The 21389-nt window shown below is 41.3% G+C and overlaps 1 protein-coding gene across 3 annotated transcripts in view; it reads left to right on the forward strand.

Moving 5' to 3' along the window:
- HSD17B12 (hydroxysteroid 17-beta dehydrogenase 12) overlaps nt 1-21389 on the forward strand; it is a 198355-nt gene that overhangs the window by 161829 nt on the left and 15137 nt on the right. For all 3 annotated transcript variants that reach the window (XM_043517722.1, XM_038406390.2, XM_038406391.2), the window contains 2 exons: nt 4623-4657; nt 10603-10684. In XM_043517722.1, the coding sequence (XP_043373657.1) occupies nt 4623-4657; nt 10603-10684 (117 nt within the window). The remainder of the gene's footprint in view (nt 1-4622; nt 4658-10602; nt 10685-21389) is intronic.

Raw genomic sequence — 21389 nt, forward strand, 5'->3', positions numbered from 1 at the left:
TGCAATAGAAGAGTCTACTTTGGCTTTATAAGAACTTGTGTAACTGAAACTTAACTGTTCCGTTTTGTGACTGTTGGCTTTTTCTTCCCTCTTTGTCGGGAAGTTTTTTGTTTAGAGCAGAATATAGCTCAAATTCACCATAAGAGTATGTGAGAGCTAACACAGTGGTAAGATTGTATGCTGTTTGGGTCAGGGTTTATCTTTTTGCTGTATATTTGTACAGCACCTAGAGGTATGTCTAGGGATAGCTATGCAGGCATAATTCAGTAATATAGACACAACCTGCGCCGACTAAAGGGTTTTTTCCATCGATTTAATAACACCACTTCCCTGAATGATGGTAGCTACATCGGCCAGAAGCATTCTTAATAACTTTTAAAGTATAGACAAGGTCTTGCACAACTGGGTCCTGGTCCATGGCTGGTGCTCACAGGTGCTACAATAATACAAATAATACTTCAGAATTAATATTAAGATATGAAGTTTTTTAAAAAAATTGTTATAGAAGCACAAAGGTGTCTTGAAATGGAGTTGTTCTACACTTTCACAATTTATCTACTCCACCACTGCCACCATCCTACAAAAGTCATTCTTGTAAAACTGTCAAAATAAATTGGATCCAGTGGGAAGCATTATTACCTCTCCAGAAATCTTGTCGGAACACAAGAATGCTATACAATGTAAGGGGCATGAAGATCATTGGCAGTTGCTATTTTTTGGCGTTGGCATAAATAACTGATCAGATATTGAACTGATACTACTGGGGATGGTATCTTGAACTTGTCACAGGCATGAACACTGACCTAATGTCTTTTCTAGCTCTAATTACTAAAATGCATTATGTCTGGTATTTTGGCCAAGAGTTATTCATTGATGAGTTAAACTCTACTATAATACTCAATTCTTTTAAAAAAGGCTGATCACTAGCTCTTGAAATAGAGTTTGGTGCTTGTTTTCCTTAAAACTTTTCAGTAGGACTGTCATTCAATAAAATTAAAGTTAGAAGAGTGTGTGTGTAAGGACCAAGGAAAAGTCCTTAATTAAAAGCATGAATTATAGAGCTTTTTTAAATAGCTTTGCAAAATATTTGGATAGCATAACCATATATGTTTCCACCTCCTATTACAATTGGAAATAAACAGACCCTCATACCAATCTCCCTAATCGGAGCCAATCCCTGCCAAAAGTACATAGAGACAAAAATCTGTCTAGAGCTTGATGTTTTTTCTAAAATTAGCACTCTAGGCTCTAAAGGGGATTTCTGAGGTAGTTTGGAAACTGAGTCAGATCTTGTGTTTGGAGATGGTGGCCTATCAAAGTCATTGTTGAGGTAGTTTATCTCAGGGCATTGGGATAGCTTATTCGTGGATTCCAAGGCCAGAGGATCCATTGTCATAATCTGGTGTGACCTCCTGTATAACACAGATCAGAGAATTTCACTGAAAATTCCTAGCGTGTGCCTTTGAGAAAAACATCCAATCTTGATTTTAAAATTGCCAGTGATGGAGAATCCACCACCATCCTTGATAAACTGTTTTACCCTCAAGATTAAAAATTTGCCCCTTATTTCCAGTCTGAATTAGTCTAGCTTCAACTTCCAGCCACTGGATCATGTTGTACCGTAGTCTGCTAGATTGAAGAGCCCATTATTAAATATTTGTTCCCCACATCAGTACATGGACTGTAATAATCACCCCTTAACCTTCTCTTTGTTAAGTTAAATAGATTGAGTCATTTGAGTCTATCACTATATGGCATGTTTTCTAACCCTTCAATAATTCTTGTGGCTCTTCTCTGAACACACTCAAATTTATCAACATCCATTTTGAATTGTGAACACCAGAACTGAACTCAGTATTTCAGCAGAGGTCACACCAGCGCCAAGTACAGAGGTAAAATAACCTCTCTATTCCGACTTGAGATTCCCCTGTTTATGCATCCAAGGATTGCCGTATCCCTTTAGGCCACAGCATCGCACTTGAAACTCATGTTTAGCTGATTATCCATTACAACCCTCAAGTCTTTTTCAAAGTCACTACTTCCTAGGATAGAGTTCCCCATCCTATATTTAGCTGTATTAAAACATGTAGTATTTGCTTTTGCAAGTTTATCAAGCAATCCAGAATGAGTGATCTGTACTCTTCGTTATTTACCACTCCCCCAATTGTCATCTACAAACTTTATTAGTGATGATTTTGTTTTCTTCCAAGTCATTGTTAAAAAGTTAAATAGCATAGGGTCAAGAACTTATCCCTGCAAGACGTCACTAGAAATGCATCCATTCAATGTGATTTCCCATTTCCAGTTATCTTTTGAGATGTAACAGTCAGCTTTTAATCCATTTAATGCGCAAGGTTAATTTTATATTGTTCTAGCTCTTTAATCAAAATTTTGTCCAGTACCAAGTCAGATGTCTTATAGAAGTTTAAGTATATCACATCAGCAGTATTACCTTCTCAATCAATCTTGCAATCTCATCAAAAAAAGAAATCAAGTTAATCTGACAGGATCTATTTTTCCATAAACCCATGTTGATTGGTATTAATTATATCACACTCCTTTTATTCTTTATTAATTGAGTCCCTCATCCCTTGTTTTGCCAAGGATTGATGTCAGACTTACAGGTCTATAATTACCCAGATCATCCCCTTTATCCTTTTTAAATATTGGCACAACATTGGCTTTTTTCCAGTCTTCTGGAACTTCCCCAGTATTCCAAGTTTTATTGAAAATCAACATTAATGGTCCATCACATTCCACAGCCAGCTCTTATAAAACTCTTGGAAGTAGGTTATTGGGAGTTGCTGATTTAAATGCCTCCCTGTTAAAGCTGCTGTTTAACACCCTCCTGAGATATTAGTGGACTGGAAAGAGTGTGATCATATGATACAACAATAGCATCCTTATTCCTCAAATATAGAAAGCGATTTTTATTAAACACTTCACATTTTCTATATTATTATTGACAATTCTACTATTTCCATCTAGTAATGGACCAATACCATTGTTAGGATTCCTTCCTTTTGTCCTTAACTCTGCTAGCCATAGATTTCTCCTTGTGTCCCTTTGCTTCCCATTTCAACTTTCTGCAGTTCCTAGCTTCTGATTTTTATTCATTACTATCAACTTCCTTTCCCTTCCGTGTGTGTGTGTGTGTGTGTGTATATGTATGTGTGTGTGTGTGTGTGTGTATATGTATGTGTGTGTGTGTGTGTGTATATGTATGTGTGTGTGTGTGTGTGTATATGTATATGTGTGTGTGTATATATATATATATATATATATATATATATATATATATATATATATATATATATATATATATATATTGCTGCTTTAACTTCCTCTCTAACCCAGGTGGCTTTTTAATCAATACAGCCTTCTTCCTCAATTGTGGCTTTTGGAGCATCTAGTAAAGTGGTCTTAAACAATTCCCAATTATCATTATTCCTATTCTTGATTCAATTCTTCCTCCCATCTTATTTGGCTGACAGTTACTTTCAGCTCTGTGAAATTGGCCCTTTTAAAGCACCAAGTATATATCTTGCTTGTCTGGACTTTAGTCCGTTTGCACCTTATAAAAGCTTGCATGACTACTGCCCCCCTGTGGATATAGGTTATGTTTGTGATGTGAAAAAGCTGTATTTCCAGCTGGATTGTGTTAAGAAAAATTTTCTTTTCTCAAATGGTCCTGAATATTTCTTATATGTAACTTGATGTTCTCATTCTGTTAAAGGAGCTGTAGTTTAAAAACAAAAACCACACATGCAAACTAGGACTACTCTGAACTTCATCACCAGAATAACCTATAACTTCTGTGCCTGTGTACATATTGCATATAATAGTCTCACATTCGTACTAGAAGACTTTGTTCAAACAATACTTGGCCTGGGTCAGGAGTGAAATCTGATTGACCTCTTTACCTCCATCTGCTTTCTAGTAGGAATTATTTTCTATTACACAGATGGCATAGTGTCCTCAGAAAAGAATGTGTTCTTTAATAAGTGGGATTCAGCTCAATAGCAAGCTGCATTGAAAGAGCTGCCTACCAAAGATAGCAGAGTACCTGCCTACACTACCATTAGCTCTGGCTAGTGTTTTTGCCACTCAAAACCAAATGAAAATATTTTTTCACTAAATTTTTTTTTCACAATTAAAAGAGGAGGATGGAGGGAAGGATGGATGGATGGATGGCATAAAGAACTGGAAACTATAGGATTCTGTTGCTAGCCTTGCCACTTACTTGTGTGGCTATCTGTAAAACAGAGGTTATACCTGCCCCAAAACATCCTAGTGATATGACATTGTTTGCAAATCATTTTGAAAGCCTCTTATGAAAAGTGCTATGGAAGTGGAAAATATGAGATAAATTGATTCTCCTACTGTACTGATGTTACCAGTGCAGATGAATTCACCAGATTCACTGCACATAACTTCTTGACACTGCCAAGTTACACTGAATAAAAATAAACTGCCTATGCAAAATAGTCTTCAGTTTCCCCTAGAGTGACTTGGGTAGAGGTTGGGCGGAGGGCAGGCAGCTGCCTCTGGGAGGGAAGGAGTCCCTCACTCTGTATCTACATTCCCAGCCATCACGAATGTGTTCTTTCCTTTTTTTGTAGATGACACGATTGGTGCTGCCCGGCATGGTGGAAAGGTGAGTCACGCAAACACTATACAGACAAAGTCATCATTATTTATAGGGGAGAATCCTTTCTTTGAAAAATTCATTACTGTGACTAATCAGCCTACCCTCCATGTTTTAACAGCAGAGTATTGCTGGGTGAGTCACGCTGATGGTGCATGAATCATCAGACGGTGGAAGCCTTTCCACTCAATTCCCTTTTTATTTTTCCTCTTCCCCCTTCTCCACTGTTGTGGTGATTTCTTTTAGAACAGAATTAAAAAACCCATCTGACTCATCGGTGCTAACTCAACAATCTGCTATTCTGAGGAGGTGGTTACAGTTCCTTAAGAATAACCTTCTTAAGGCTATTTCTCAGAGTCATTGTAAGTAAAATGGATTCAGAGAGTATGCTCTCATTATACAGTAGGAGGCATATTGAGGGAAGTGTGTGATCATATAGTAAATCAGAATTGGAGGCAACTCTTTAAAATAACAGTTAATGCACACCAGTCTTTCACTGCTGGAGACATGTATTGACTTCCTGGTTAGATCCCAGGTAAAACTAAAGCCACAGAGTCTCAGCCTAGTGGCAGTTTTCTAGTTGATGTTGATTGTTCCATGATTTTTCACAGTTTTTGTTCAAGAACTATGCCTGGATTTCCAAGGGTTGTGGGGTTGTTTGGAAGATAGCATAGCACTAGGCATGGTAGCCATGATGATTAGTCTGCTGCTTTTGGCATCACCAAATAAATACAATGGGAGGGGAATACATACAATGCTTCAGTACTATTTGCATATGTAATGCAGCCTGGTGGTGTTGGTATGTAAACAAACCTAAAATATTGACAAGGGCTTAAATAATTAACCTTTTGTGTCAGTGAATCCCAGGGTATACATTCTTAGCACACAAGTGAAGACGTTTCCTGATTCATAGGCCAAAAATTATTTCTTGACCAAAGTGTGGGACTCTCTGCTCTCCTGTATGAAGCTGTCAGATGTAGTTTTGCTCATGACCATAAGTAGCATATGTCTGACTGCAAAATCAAATGCAGTAAAAATATTCTGAGTAGCTCTACTGTTGCCATGAAAGGAAGAGAGATGGACATTACTGAAGTCACTCAGCTTTTCTGAGGGGTTTAACATTGTGTACACTGGGATTCTTTTAAACAAATTCAGAAATTGTAACACATGAAAAAGGTGTAGGCCATATGTAAAACAACGCTATTTAGGAGATTTTTGTAGATGTGGCTGGCAGAGATTATCTTCAGTTGTACTTCTTCCCTTTGTTTTCTCTTTTGATTGTTCCTTTTCTCTATTCACCGCACACTCAGCATTGTGGCAGTCTTCGAACTGCCTGTCGTTTTAAAGAGGCCTCCTACTCTGTCCACTACACAGCCTCTTTTTCTTCTAATATCTCCTTTTAAAAGCACCTCTTTCATAAAGTTGCCCTGCATTCCTTCTCAAACCTTGTGTATAGCACTCTTTGATCTTTTATTTTTGTCTTGTATCTTTTTCTCTTTGTTTCAGTTAGTCACTTTCTAAGGCAGGAACTTTGCTTTTCTGTTAAGCATGGTATACACTTAAATACAACTTGACAAATATTGAGTGGCATAGTCTGAATATAAACCAGGGAACCAATGTATGCTGAGTTCTAGTTCTGACTAGCCATGGGCCATTCACTTCATCCTTCTGCCTCAGTTGCACCCATCTGTAAAATGGTGATACATACTTACCTCACAGGAGGGTGAGACTCCATATTCAAAAAGTGGTTTGAAGACAAAAGTCATTAGTGCTAAGAATTGTTCACCAATCTCAAGAGCTCCCCCTGTCCCCCAAGTCATATAGAGCTATTTTAAATGATTCCCCCATTTTGGATGGCACCCTCAATATGGAAAGGAAAGATGGGTGTCAAAAACCTTTACATTCTTGCTGGCTCAGTTTTTGTTTTGTTTTGTTTTTTAACCTTATGGGGTACAGAAACGGGTTCTGCAACCCTCTGCACACATGGTATAAATTATTATGCTATTAACACTGTTCAGAATCTATAGCCACAGCAGATCTGGTGGCTCACCAGGCCAAGAGTATGAATGGCAGGTAGCTGTGTTTAACTATACTATGTGGGCCAAACACGAACTCCTCATCTGGGTTTATGGGCCTGGACAAAGTTAAGGGGGCCAGGTTGATCTGTCAAGTGTATTATACTGACAATCCCAAGATCACTGGGCATAACCTGTACAAGGATAAAAACTTACTGTAATGCACTTTGGTGTATATTGTAGTACTGTACTTGTCTGTCTGTGTGCATACACGTTTGTACAATGTATACCCATATAATGTCTCAAGGTGAAGGAATAGCAGAGCAGACTTTGTAAACTCTAACTCTTTGTCTGTAAGGAGAACTTCACCACGCCTTGTATGTCTTTCCTCTTAATTTGTATTAAGTACAGCACTAGAAGAATACCTTTTCTATAAATGCTGGCATTTAGGCTTTATGCTATTTTTCATCTTCTGGTTCCCTAATGCTTATATTTTAAATATGAAAATTATAATCTGCACTTTGTATTACACTTAGATGAGCTGTTATGCTGTAGATGTTTAGACCTTTGTCTTTTGTTTGCAAAGGTGGGAGCCTCATGGAACTACTCAAGAAATTAAGATTTATGTCTTTGAGCAAGAAAAATCAGTTGACTTGTTTTTCTAGATACATATCAAACTGTAGTATATATTGCTATAGAAGTAGCAAGTGCATAATTACATTATGAAGGAAGCTTGTTCTTTCCACTTTGCTACAGCTAGAGCAGCCTGTGGTTACCATAGCAACAGTGGGAAAGCTAAATATAGCATCTCTTACACTGTACTGCTTAAGGTAGAATGATGGTGAGGTGTTAGGGTGTGTTAGGCAAGTCACCTTTTTATTTATTATTGCTAATCAACTTTCTTCAGCAAACTGAGGAGTAGGGCATATCACAAGTTTAATTTATTCAGTCAAGTTTGCCAAACCAACACCCTCTCCTTATTCAAATTCCTCCTTAAAAAGCCTGTTTCTTTTTGATACCTGAAAGAAACAAAACCATAATCATGGGGTGATTGGAAACTGTTATCCCCACATCTGGATTCCCTGCCCTCTGTGGTGTTTAAATTGTGAGCTCTTCAGGTCAGGACCAGTTTTTGTTTTTGTCTTTAACAGCACTAAAGCATTTTGTCAGCACTAAACAAAATAGTAATATATAGGGTTCTCAGTCTGTTGCATGGAGGCTATATTTATGACTTGTGGAATTTTTTATAGGGATTGCCATACTGGATCAGACCAATAGTCCACCTAGTCCAGTATTCTCTCTCTCTGACAATGGCAGGTACTATCTGTTTCAGAGAACGAAACTCTGCAGTATGTTATGATATAACCTGCCCCTATGGAAAGCTGCTTCCTGACCCCAATAGAGGCTGGCTTATACCCTGAAGCTTAAGTGTTTATATCCCTTCCAAGGCTTTAGTTTGAGTTTTAAATATTTACTATTCTTGTTTATCCACATAAATGTCTGACCCTTTTTTTGAATCCTGCTAAGTTTTTGGCCTCAGTGAACTCTTGTGGCAATTACTTCCGCAGCCTAACTGCATGTGGAAAAAGTATTTCTTTTCATCAGTTTTGAATTTCCAGTATTTCATTTTAATTAAATGTCAACTTGCTTTTGTATTACAAGAGGGTGAATCTAAAAGTCTGATCTCCTATCCCTATACCATTAACTGTTCTGTGTGCTTTTATCGTAGCTCCTCTTATTTAATCTCTTCCATAAAGTAAACAGCCTGTCTTTTCAAACCCTTTGCATGAGCGTTTTTCCTTCTTCCTAATATTCTCATCAAATCCCCTGAATTTCTGCTATATCTTTTCTGAGAGAGGATGATCAGAAGGACCTGAGCACAGTATTTCAGGTCCGGGTATACCGTTAATTTAGAACTGCATTATATTTTCTGTATTGTTAACCCTCCCATTCCATATGCATCCTAACATTGTTTGGGTTTTTGAGCATTACTGCACATTAAGCAGAGCTCTTCACTGAGTTGTGTCCTTAGTGATGTTCAGGTCTTTTAGCTAAGTTAAGAGTTGATTTAAAAACCAGTAGGGAATATGATTGGTTCAAATTATTTTCTCCAATATACATTATTTGCATTGTCAATATTCAGTTTCATCTGTAGCCATTCATTCGTAGCCCATTTCATTCTGTAGCCCATTCATGTAGCATTGTTGGGCCTTATGAAGTTCTTCTTAGTGGTCTCTAGTCTGAGTAATCTAAATGGTTTTGACATCTGTAAATTTAGCCATCTCACTGCTCATTCCTGTTTTGAGCTCGAGAATAAATCTACTAAACACCTACTAGGAAAAACTTTTGGCACCATCGTTAACTTTTTGGCACAGTGAAAGCTGACCATTTCGTCCTATTCTTACTTTGTCTTAGCTAGTTTCTGATCCATGTTAATACTTTGCCTCTCCCATCATGGCTACTGAGGAACTTTGACAAAGACTCTAGGGAGACAAGAGGGCTGCTACGCTCGTAAATAATACTATGATCAGGAACTCTGAAGCTTTAGCAGGAAACAAACGGAAATCAGGATATATTTTGTGGCATTTGTTCTTCTGGTGTTAAAGCGTACCTATCAAAAACCGTGTCACTACGTCACTGTGATTCCAAAGCAGCCTTTTTACAGTCAGTTCACAAAGTGCAGTCACGTGGCTATAAGGATAGATATTTGCCAATTAACTGGAACATTAATTATGCTATTTGCAGAAGTGTTATGATACAAAAGGTTTGTGAGTGCTTATTAGTTTATTACAGAAACTTCAATTCAGAGAGATTTCAACCTTAGTTTTCCTGTTTGCTTAAAACTTCCCCACCCCATTGTGAACGAATTACTTGCAGTCGGAATGCTAAAGAGTTACAAGATACTTGAAGGAACTTTCATTTGTTAAATCTTAATTGTTTTATCAAATGATATATTCTGAGGGCTTGTCTTCGCTACCACGCTATATCTGTGCAGCTGTGCCAATATAGCGCATCTGGTGAAGGTGCGCTATGTTGACAGGAGAGCATTCTCCTGTTGTAATTAATCCACCTCAACAAGAGTTGGAGGCTATGTCAGCAGGAGAGTGTCTCCCACCAATGTAACACAGCGTAGACACTGCTTTAAGTCGATGCAACTTCCATCGCCCCAGGGGGAGAGGGGTAGATTTTTCACATCCCGATCAAGGAAAGTTACATTGACCTTAGCAGTAGTGTAGACAAGCCCTGAGTTGGGGATTGGAAGGTAAATACAAGGTCAGCTGATAGCCAATGTGTCAGATCAATGCTTAAAATGTAGGTTTTACTGTGTGGAGTACCAAACATGTTTAGTATCTAGAGGATTGTCTTTTGTTGTGTATTTCAAGTCTATCCCATCCATCAACAAAAAATTACTTCAAAATTTGAACAGTGGGTATAGGTACTTGTTACTGTCTCATAAGGGCATTGTGAACTGATGTTTATAAACCACTCCAGGTCCCCTTATGAAAGATACCATAGAAGTGCAAAATATATTACAAATTTCTCCTATTATTTCCTGCCACTTTAGCAGAGATTTGAAAGCTGCCCTTGGGGCACCTGTTAAGTTGCCCTTGCATCTCTTAGTTGGGCAAAGTTTTGAAACCTCTAGCCTAGATGTACAGGGCCTAATTCTTCTAGTACAGTAGTTTAACATTTGTGTAACTTGACTGACTTCAGTGGAGTTACTCCTGATTAATACATGCACAAAAAGAGAATGAGGCCCATGTCTGCTATAGCCATTAGAAAACAAATTGCAAATCTCTGAACTATTTTTCTTTTAAATAAATGAATCTACATGACCCCTATTGCAAGTAAACATTTCCCTTTAGTTAACAGACACTTCTGAAGCCTGTAAGTCGTGTGTTCTTTCTTGCAAGTAACTTTGCTTTCATTGCCTTTCAGATCTACAGGAATAATCCTGAATATCTCTTCAGCTGCTGGCATGTATCCATCTCCACTGCTCACTCTGTACTCAGCAACCAAGGTACACCTTCCTTTTGGTAGGCTTCAATCTGAACTGTCAAACAGAAATGTAACAATAAAAGCTGTAAGAATAAATGTTTCTGGGGTCCCTCTATTGGTGGTTTGGTGAAGTAGTGGTTTGTCTACACTGCTCCGCATTTTGGAGTAAGGGGATGTGAATAGCAGTGTGCACTTAGTGGTGTGTTGTGACTCCCCTGTGCGGATGCTGTGGGCATGAACTGAAAGGTTCCTAGCTCACATTAATGTGATCCCCTTCAAATAGGACTACATTAAATGCGAAGTAGAAACCTTTTCGTTTGTGCCTGCAGTGTCCACGCAGGGGAGTTACAGCTCAGCACTTTAATGCACATTGCTAGTCTCACCCTCATAGTATGAACTGAAGGCAGTTTCAACATGTCCTAAAAGTAGTGGTTACTGAACTTAATTTTTTGCAAACAATGAAAGCTTGGGTGGGGCAGGAGAGAACACAAGGCATACTGGTTTTACTATTGTGTCAACCTAATGTTTTGTGAGGTCTACATACACTTCCTTATCACATGCTGCATATTTTTAAAGCTCAAATCATTTGATACCTTATTTAAAGGAGGATATTAACACAAGGCAAACTTGGTTTGGGTGGACCCATGGGCACACAACGTGTTTTGAAAATTAGTCTATATACAAAAAAATATTGGCACTTTTCTCTTATTGAAGATATTTTTGAACATGATTCTCCTGTTGTGTGGTAGGACCAAAGTGTAGGGTGTAACCTGTCCATTGTTTCTATTAAAGAGTTACACCTGTTTCTTCCATTGGGCCCTATATGCACAACTTAAGATATCCACTTACAAGTGTTGACTGTTTGAATCTGGAAACAGACTAGTTCTAAATGCTTCTAGGTTTTTATCATTTTTTTTGGCTGTCTCATTTTACAGTTTCAGTAAAATGTTGCACTGTTCTATGAAAACAATTCTGTGCAGTACATCTTCACTCTTTCAAAAGTATTGTCCTACCAGCATGTCACCACTTCAACTCAGCTGTATGAGCTCTGCCATCCCTGGTCTTAGTCTTCCATATGAATTATAGGAGCCTCATTTTAAAATGTTTGTTTTATTTCTTTATTTCTCCCTGGATGGAGAAGGGATGTCAAAACAGCCTTTTTCCAATAGCAGATAGTATGAATCTGTGGAAGTGGACCACCAGTGCAGTTCACGCAGAATATTATTTATTACTACTTGCATTAGTTTGAATGTTATTCTTGTAGCTTTTAAAGTGTGTTCCATACTAAGTATTCCTGCAAATTGTTGGCTTTCTTTGTCCCTCCTGACTTCAGTGTTCTAGCTAGTTAATTTTTTTTGAAGCGATATAAAACATATAGAAGCTACTCATCATTTATTGAATGTGTTGAGACTTGCAAAAGCTGTGATTTTAAAGAGATTTCACTGCATTTATCATGCTGACTTCTCCAAAGATACCATCTGTGCAGGATTCCCAGTTCTCTCCCTTCTCCTAGCATGCAACAACCAAAGCTCCATGAGCTATTTTTATGGCCCTAAGGGCAGTAGTAACTAGTAGAGTCACAAGCAATCCCTCTTTCCTCAGCTGGTGGTAGTGAACCACCATTAAGTTTAACCATTATCCTATGAAACTTTGTCATTTCATTTCTGAACCACAGTCACTAAAGAAGTTTCCTACAAGAACTGCAGCTATCAAGCTACTTTTCATTGCAGTACATTTGTCTCTTGATATCCTTAGATGTTGTCTCATTGGATCTGCCCTTCCCTTTTTTTGTAATGCTGTGGCTCTTTATCTCGCATTGGCTTATGAGATAACCAATAGGGTATTGTCCTACAGTTAGAGATCTTGGCAGAACCCCAGTTCAGTGGTTGAAGTCTTTCTAATTGGCCTCAGCATTCAGCCTCCATTTTCACCTTGATGCTTCATCTTTCTATGTTTGGGAGATAATTTGACTCCAAAGCTATTTGTGGGGGGATTTTTAGGATGTCCTCCATCCACTTGAGCCCTAAAAAGGCAATAAGAGTCCTCAGCAGCTTCAAACACTGCCCTTGGGGCAGAAGAACATCTAATGGATGAGTAGAAGGGGAAAGTATCAGATCTGTGTGCAAATGTCAAGCTAAGCACTCAAGCAGTATGGCACTCCTGGAAACTACCTTCAGTACAGCCCAAGGCCTAGCCCCTACTGCTTCAAGGATTTCTTCTTCAAAGAACATGTTTGTCAGCCTTCAGCACTAATCACCAGACTGTCAGTGCCACCCATGTCAGAGCAAATCCAGTTTCCTTTTAGGCTCAGCAGGATAGTTTCATCTTCAGAGAGTTCTGAATCCTACCTCTGGAGAGTAAGGACTCTGCCATGCAGTCGCTAATACCTTCCAGACCTTGCTACCTGAAGTCACAGGTTCCTGAGTTCCATCTGCTCTGAGGCATTGCTTCGTCACAAAAAGAGGCACTGAGTGATCAGCTTCCATCTAATGCATCCCTGCTAAAGTCCTTTAGATATGAAAGTGTATTCTGTTCACACAATCCCAGAAGCCATATGCCTAGCAGGAAGGAAGAACACAGTCTCATGCAAACGGAGTTGATCCATGATATATCCTCACATGTGGTGCATATATCAGATAGTGATGAATCAGGTTCCCATAAAGAATCCAGTGAGGTGGATCACTTCACCACTTGCCTGAATAAGAAACTACCACTCTTCTCATGACCCTGAGAAGAGCTAGGTCTAGCAAAACGCTGCTGCCTTTGAGTGATTGTCCCTATTGTATTCCACTGAGGGTTATGTGCATGCACCATGCTCCCAGAGCCAGAACTTTTGATAATAGCACTGTTCAGCAGTCCACGTATGCACCCTGCATTGCCTCATGTCTTCACCCGAGGTGATAAAGGACACAGCAGAACTCCAGTGTCTCCGGTTCCTTCTCACCACCTCATGATCTGAGTTGGAGCTTTTACTTTCCTATCATCCTTGTGACACACTGTACAAAAATATTCTTAGTATTGTTTGTAGTTTAGATTTTTTATTCTGTATCCCCTTTTAGATTTTTGTTAAAATTTTCCTTTCATGACAGACTTAGAACTTGGGATGCTGCTTTGGTGGCAATTCTTGCCACTACACCCTACCCCCAGTATTCAGGCCAGGGTACAGGATTATACCGAAGATGTTGAGGTTCAAAACCTCTGCATCCCGCCTTTGCTCATTTTCCATCATCAATGAGCACCAGCGCTGTTTGTACTGCTTGGGGGAAGCCCACATCGTGGCTAGGTGCAGTATCTGCCTGTCCTTTCCTGCCCATACCTGAGGGAATTGGACTCTCCACCTTAGGAAACACCTTATGGAGGCTGCCATGAGGCAGTCATTGGATCCTGGCCAGGGAACCCCCACCTCTCCCCACCCCCCACCCCACTATATTTGCCTGAACATGCGAAGAGTGTTTCCCCCTACTGCAGAACCTCCGTCTGGATCCGCTGGTACTAGTGCTAAGCACCCCATGCCGGGGCCTAGCCATGAAGCAAGAAAGCGTGTACATAAGCATGGCAGCAAATCTTCCTCCAAGTCTGACAGATTTGGCACCGATCATGGGTTCCAGCCATGAAGGAGCCAGGTGTTCCAAATCTCACAAGACCCAGAAACAGCCAAATCAATCACTGGATCCACCCGTACTGACCCTGTGACTCCGCGAGCTCTGACTCTGCTGGAGTCATCGGAAATGTCAGTCCCCAGACAGGATGCAGTTTCCGGTACCAGCTCCTCCAACGGAAAGGATATCATTGACCCTTGGGAAGCGCCCTGGTCCCCACAAGTTATTTGCACTGGAGGGACTACGTTCTCTACGGGCTCCAATCTGATCACCAAGTCGAAGGGACCCTTATCTGCTATGTTCCTGTCTCTCCTCCTCTCCCCCCCCCCCCCCCCGTTGGTGAGATTTCTGACTTCTATGATTCAGATGATACGGATATCCAATGTGGTCCATTGGTCCTGTTCTGGATGCACGATATCAGAAGGCTCTAACAGCATGGTGGCAGTTCCCCACCTTGCCTGACCCACAGAGTTGGTATCCAGCACCATGGTCACAGGCTACACAACAGCAGGGTTAACTGGGTTGGCCATACTGGAGCTCATGGCCCCAATATTCACGCTCCAAATGAGCTACTTCTCAGTCCCCAAAAAGAATGTAGGATGGAGACTGATATTGGCAACCATTCCATTTCCAACAAAGATTCTGCATGGTCACGCTTGCAACAATCATTCCCTCCCTAGAAAAAGGCATATGGTTTATGGCTCTTGATATACAGGATGCCTACTTCCATATCGATATACACCTGACACACAGAAGGTTCCTGAGGTTCAAGGTGGGACCTCAACACCTTCAAAACAGGGTCCTACTGTTTGGACTTACTATTGTCCTAGGAGTATTCACCAAAGTTTTCTCAGTGGTTGGAACTCATCTCAGACATCAGAGGATCCCCCCTTTTTTCCCTATCTTCATGGCTAGCTATGGCAGCATGGTCCAAAGACGAAGCCCAGGAATTGACATCCCAACTCATTCTTCTCCTCTCCTCCCGGAGGATCAACGTCAACAATCAATCTTAAGCCCTACACAATCGCTGGAGTTCATAGGCTCTCATAAATGCGACTTCTGCCTGAGTTCCAAGTTCTAGACAATGCGAGAACTAATCACTTGGGTGACTTCCAACCTTTCAGTTCTGGCCAAAATCAGCCTTTTTGTCTTGGTACACATGGCGACCTCCACATATGTCATGTCCTTCACTCACCTACACTTGCGCCCCCTTCAGCTGTAGCTCCAAAGAGTCTTCTCTCCCACTCATCAACCTGTGCATACTCTGCTCAGCATGCCACTTGAAGTCCTCTCCTCACTACAATGGTAGATGGACCCACTGCGGATCTGCTCAGGGATGACCTTCCTCCATCCTTGCCCACTGTGACTATCATAACAGACTCATCCCTCACAGCCTGGGGAAGGATGGGCAACTGCATGAAACAAGGCACTTGGACACTATGGGACACCAGGATGCACATAAGCATATTGGAACTCTGGGCAGAACTCAGCTTGCCAGGTGTTCCTGCCAGCATTTCAGGGTTGCAAGTTCTCATTATGTTAGACACCACCACCATAGTCTTTTTACTTAAACAAGCAAGGGGGAATGAGATCCCAAGCCCTGTATGCCGAAACTATACACCTATGGGAATGGTGCATAGAATCATAGAACTGGAAGGGACCTTGAGAGGTCATCTAGTCCAGTCCCCTGCACTCGTGGCAGGACTAATTATGTAGACCACATTCCTGACGGGTGTTTGTCTAACCTGCTCTTAAAAATCTCCAATGATGGAGATTCCACAGCCTCCCTAGGCAATTTATTCCAGTGCTTAGCCACCCTGACAGTTAGGAAGTTTTTCCTAATGTCCAACCTAAACCTCCCTTGCTGCAATTTAAGCCCATTGCTTCTTGTCCTATTCTCAGAGTTTGACAAACATTTTTTCTTCCTCCTCCTTGTAACAATCTTATACATGCTTGAAAACTTGCATAATGACAGGTTTCAGAGTAGCAGCCGTGTTCATCTGTATTCGCAAAAAGAAAAGGAGGACTTGTGGCACCTTAGAGACTAACAAATTTATTTGAGCATAAGCTTTCGTGAGCTACAGCTCACTTCATCGGATGCATTCAGACAATGCATCCGCTGAAGTGAGCTGTAGCTCACGAAAGCTTATGCTCAAATAAATTTGTTAGTCTCTAAGGTGCCACAAGTCCTCCTTTTCTTTATGCTTGAAAACTGTTACCATCTCCCCTCTGTCTTCTCTTTTCCAGACTAAACAAACAGTTTTTTCAGTTCTCCATCATAGGTCATGTATTTTAGACCTTTAATCATTTTTGTTGCTCGTCTCTGGACTCTCTCCAATTTGTCCACATCCTTCCTCAAATGTGGTACCCAGAACTAGACACAATATTCCAGTTGAGGCCTAATCAGTGCAGGGTAGAGCGGACAAATTACTTCTCGTGTCTTGCTTACAACACTCCTGCTAATACATCCCAGAATGGTGTTTGCTTTTTTGGCAACAGTGATACACTGTTGACTCATATTTAGCTTGTGGTCCACTTTGATCCCCAGATCCCTTTCCACAGTACTCCGTCCTAGGCAGTAATTTCCCATTTTGTATGTGTGCAACTGATTGTTTCTTCTTAAATGGAGTACTTTGTATTTGTCCTTATTGAATTCATCCTATTTACTTACGACCATTTTTTCCAGTTTGTCCAGATCATTTTGAATTTTAATCCTATCCTCCAAACCACTTGCAACCCCTCCCAGCTTGGTATCGTCCACAAACTATAAATGTACTCTGTATGCCATTATCTAAATCATTGATGAAGATACTGAACAGAACCGGACCCAGAACTGATCCCTGCGGGACCCCACTCGTTATGCCCTTCCAGCATGACTCTGAACCACTGATTACTCTCTGGGAACGGTTTTCCAACCAGTTTTGCACCCATCTTATAGTAGATCCATCTAGATTGCGTTTCCCTAGCTAGTTTATGAGAAGGTCATGTGAGACAGTATCAAAAACTTTACTAAAGTCAAGATATACCATGTCTACCGGTTCCCCCACATCCACAAGGCTTGTTATCCTGTCAAAGAAAGCTATCAGGTTGGTCTGACACAATTTTTTTTTTTTTTTGACAAATCCATGCTGACTGTTAGTTATCACCTTATTATTTTCTAGATGTTTGCAAATGGATTGCTTAATTATTTGCTCCATTATCTTTCTGGGTACAGAAGTTAAGTTGGTTGGCCTGTAATTCCCTGGGTTGTCCTTATTTCCCTTTTTATAGATGGGCACCATATTTGCCCTTTTCCAGTTTTCTGGAATCTCTCCCATCTTCCATGACTTCTCAAAAGATAATCGCCAACGGCTCTCATATCTTCTCAGTCAGCTTCTTGAGTATTCTAGGATGCATTTAATCAGGCCCTGATGACTTGAAGACATCTAATTTGTCCTAGTAATTTTTAACTTGTTCTTTCCCTATTTTAGCCTCTTCTGATCCAACCTCATTTTCACTGGCATTCACTATGTTAGATGTCCCGTCACGACCAATCTTCTTGGTAAAAAATGAAACCAAGAAGTCATTAAGCACCTCTGCCACTTCCATATTTTCTGTTATTTTTCCCCCTTCATTGAGTAACGGGCCTACCCTGTCCTTGGTCTTCCTCTTGCTTCTAATGTATTTGTAGAATGTTTTCTTGTTACCCTCTATGTCTCTAGCTAGTTTGATTTTGTACTGTGCCTTGGCCTTTCTAATTTTGTCCCTACATACTTGTGTTGTTTATATTCACTCTTTGTAATTTGACCTAGTTTCCACTTTTTGTAGGACTTTTTTTTTTCCCTAAGATCAAAGCCAGGGTGGTCTCTTGTCATACTTCCTATCTTTCCTACACAGTGGGATAGTTTCCTCTTGTGCCCTTAATAATGTCTTTGAAAAACTGCCAACTGTCTTTTATTGTTTTTTCCCCTTATACTTGCTTCCCCTGGGATCTTACCTACCAACTCCCTGAGTTTGCTAGTCTGCTTCTTGAAATCCATTATCTTTATTTTGCTAAAAGAAAAGGAGTACTTGTGGCACCTTAGAGACAGACAAATTTATTTGAGCATAAGCTTTCATGAGCTACAGCTCACTTCATCGGATGCATTTATTTTGCTGTTCTCCTACCATTTCTTAGAATCATGAACTCATCCTTTCATGATCACTTTCATCCAAGCTGCCTTCCACTTTCAAATTCACAACCAGTTCCTCTCTCTTTGTCAAAATCAAACCTAGAACAGCCTCTCCCCTAGTAGCTGTCTCCACCTTCTGAAATAAAAAATTGTCTCCAATACATTCCAAGAACTTGTTAGACAATCTGTGCCCTGCTGTGCTATTTTCCCAACAGATGTCTGGGTAGTGGAAGTCCCCCATCACCACCAAGTCCTGTGCTTTGGATGATTTTGTTAGCTGTTTAAAAAAAGCCTCATCCACCTCTTCTTCCTGGTTAGGTGGTCTGTAGTAGACCCCTACCATGACATGACCTTTGTTTTTTACCCCTCTTATTCTTACCCAGAGACTGTCATCAAGTCTCTCCTGTTTCCATCTCTATCTCAGTCCAAGTGTATACATGTTTAATATATAAGGCAACACCTCTTCCCCTTTTTCCCTGCCAGTCCTTCCTGAGAAAGCTGTACCCTTCAATACCAATATTCTAGTCATGTGTATTATCCCACCAAGTTGCTGTGATGCCAACTATGTCATAGTTGTATTTATTTACTAGCATTTTGAGTTCTTCCTGCTTATTCCCCATACTTCTCGCATTAGTATACAGACATCTAAGATACTGATTTCATAGAATCAGAATATCAGGGTTGGAAGGGACCCCAGAAGGTCATCTAGTCCAACCCCCTGCTCAAAGCAGGACCAAGTCCCAGTTAAATCATCCTAGCCAGGGCTTTGTCAAGCCTGACCTTAAAAACCTCTAAGGAAGGAGATTCTACCACCTCCCTAGGTAACGCATTCCAGTGTTTCACCACCCTCTTAGTGAAAAAGTTTTTCCTAATATCCAATCTAAACCTCCCCCATTGCAACTTGAGACCATTACTCCTCGTTCTGTCATCTGCTACCATTGAGAACAGTCTAGAGCCATCCTCTTTGAAACCCCCTTTCAGGTAGTTGAAAGCAGCTATCAAATCCCCCCTCATTCTTCTCTTCTGCAGACTAAACAATCCCAGCTCCCTCAGCCTCTCCTCATAAGTCATGTGCTCTAGACCCCTAATCATTTTTGTTGCCCTTCGCTGTACTCTTTCCAATTTATCCACATCCTTCTTGTAGTGTGGGGCCCAAAACTGGACACAGTACTCCAGATGAGGCCTCACCAGTGTCGAATAGAGGGGAACGATCACGTCCCTCGATCTGCTCGCTATGCCCCTACTTATACATCCCAAAATGCCATTGGCCTTCTTGGCAACAAGGGCACACTGCTGACTCATATCCAGCTTCTCGTCCACTGTCACCCCTGGGTCCTTTTCCGCAGAACTGCTGCCGAGCCATTCGGTCCCTAGTCTGTAGCGGTGCATTGGATTCTTCCATCCTAAGTGCAGGACCCTGCACTTATCCTTATTGAACCTCATTAGATTTCTTTTGGCCCAATCTTCCAATTTGTCTAGGTCCTTCTGTATCCTATCCCTCCCCTCCAGCGTATCTACCACTCCTCCCAGTTTAGTATCATCCGCAAATTTGCTGAGAGTGCAATCCACACCATCCTCCAGATCATTTATGAAGATATTGAACAAAACGAAAATCAAAACAAAAATCAAAACATTTGATTTCCCCCATCAGATCTGTCTTTCCTTTATCCCTGTTATAACAGCCCATGCTCCCCCCAATTCCAAACCTTCTCACAGGTCTCCATGTTCTTGACTTATCTGTGGGCTTTGGTCACCTGCCCCCTTCAAACCTAGTTTAAAGTCCTCCTCACTAGGTTAGCCAGTTTGTATCCAAATATGCTCTTCCCCTTCCTTGATAGGTGGACCCCATCTCTGCTTAGCAGTCCTTCTTCCTGGAACAGCATCCTATGGTCAAGGAAGCCGAAGCCCTCCTGGTGACACCATCTTCGCAGCCAGGTATTCACCTCCAGGATGCATGTATTTCTGCCTGGGCCCTTACCTTTGACCAGAAGGATCGAAGATAACACGACCTGCGCTCCCAACTCCTTCACCCTTACTCCCAGAGCCCTGTAATCACTTCTGATCTGCTGAGTCATACCTCACAGTATCATTAGTGCCCACATGGATGAGTAGCATGGAGTAGTAGTCAGAGGGCCGAATGATCCTCGACAATCCCTCCATAACGTCTCGGATATGGGCCCCTGGCAGGCAGCATACCTCCTGGGATGTCATGTCAGGGCAACAGATGGGTGCCTCTGTCCCACTCAGAAGAGTCACCAACCATCACTACCCTACTCCTGGGAGTGGTGGCTGTGGGGTACATGGCTTTTCCTCCTCCTCTGGAGGTTATTCCTCATTGCTCGTTGCCAGGGCAGAATATCAGTTTTCCATCACCATGGTGGGTGGGTTGGGAGTAGAGGTGGAGCACTGCCTGCTGCCAGAAGTAACTAGCTGCCAGTGTCCTCCCTGTGACAGAGCCATATCCTCCTCCACCTGTGGTGTGACAACAGTTCTCTGTAGCTGGATAACTTCCTACGCCTTGGATATCTCCATGTGAACACTCTCGAGGAATTTCTCCTGGGCACGGATGCTCCTCAGCCTGGCCACCTCATCCTATAGCTCTCCTGCCTGCTTCCTGAGAGATTCCACCAGCAGCCACCTTTTGTACTGGATGGTCCCCCCCCCCCCCCAGCTTGCCTTTCTGAGAGTGGGAAATGCAGGTCACCGTCTCTGTAAATCCACACCAGGATCTGGGTAGAGGCATCCATGGTTAGCTTGTCTGTCTGGATACAGGTGGAGGAGACAGGAGCAGCATTGGCACTGGTGATGCAACCCTTCCTAATCACAGCGACAGTAGTACAAATTCCTCTCAAACTCTCCTGTTTGCTAGCTCCCCTTTGTCGCTTAGCCTCTGGCTTTAAGGCCTTCTCTTCTAGGTCAGCCCTATCACACATCACATTCTTTTGACAGCAGCCTACCTGTCGCGCACCCAGAATGT

Source organism: Dermochelys coriacea, chromosome 6 (assembly GCF_009764565.3).
Source record: "Dermochelys coriacea isolate rDerCor1 chromosome 6, rDerCor1.pri.v4, whole genome shotgun sequence".
Lineage (NCBI taxonomy): Eukaryota > Metazoa > Chordata > Testudines > Dermochelyidae > Dermochelys > Dermochelys coriacea.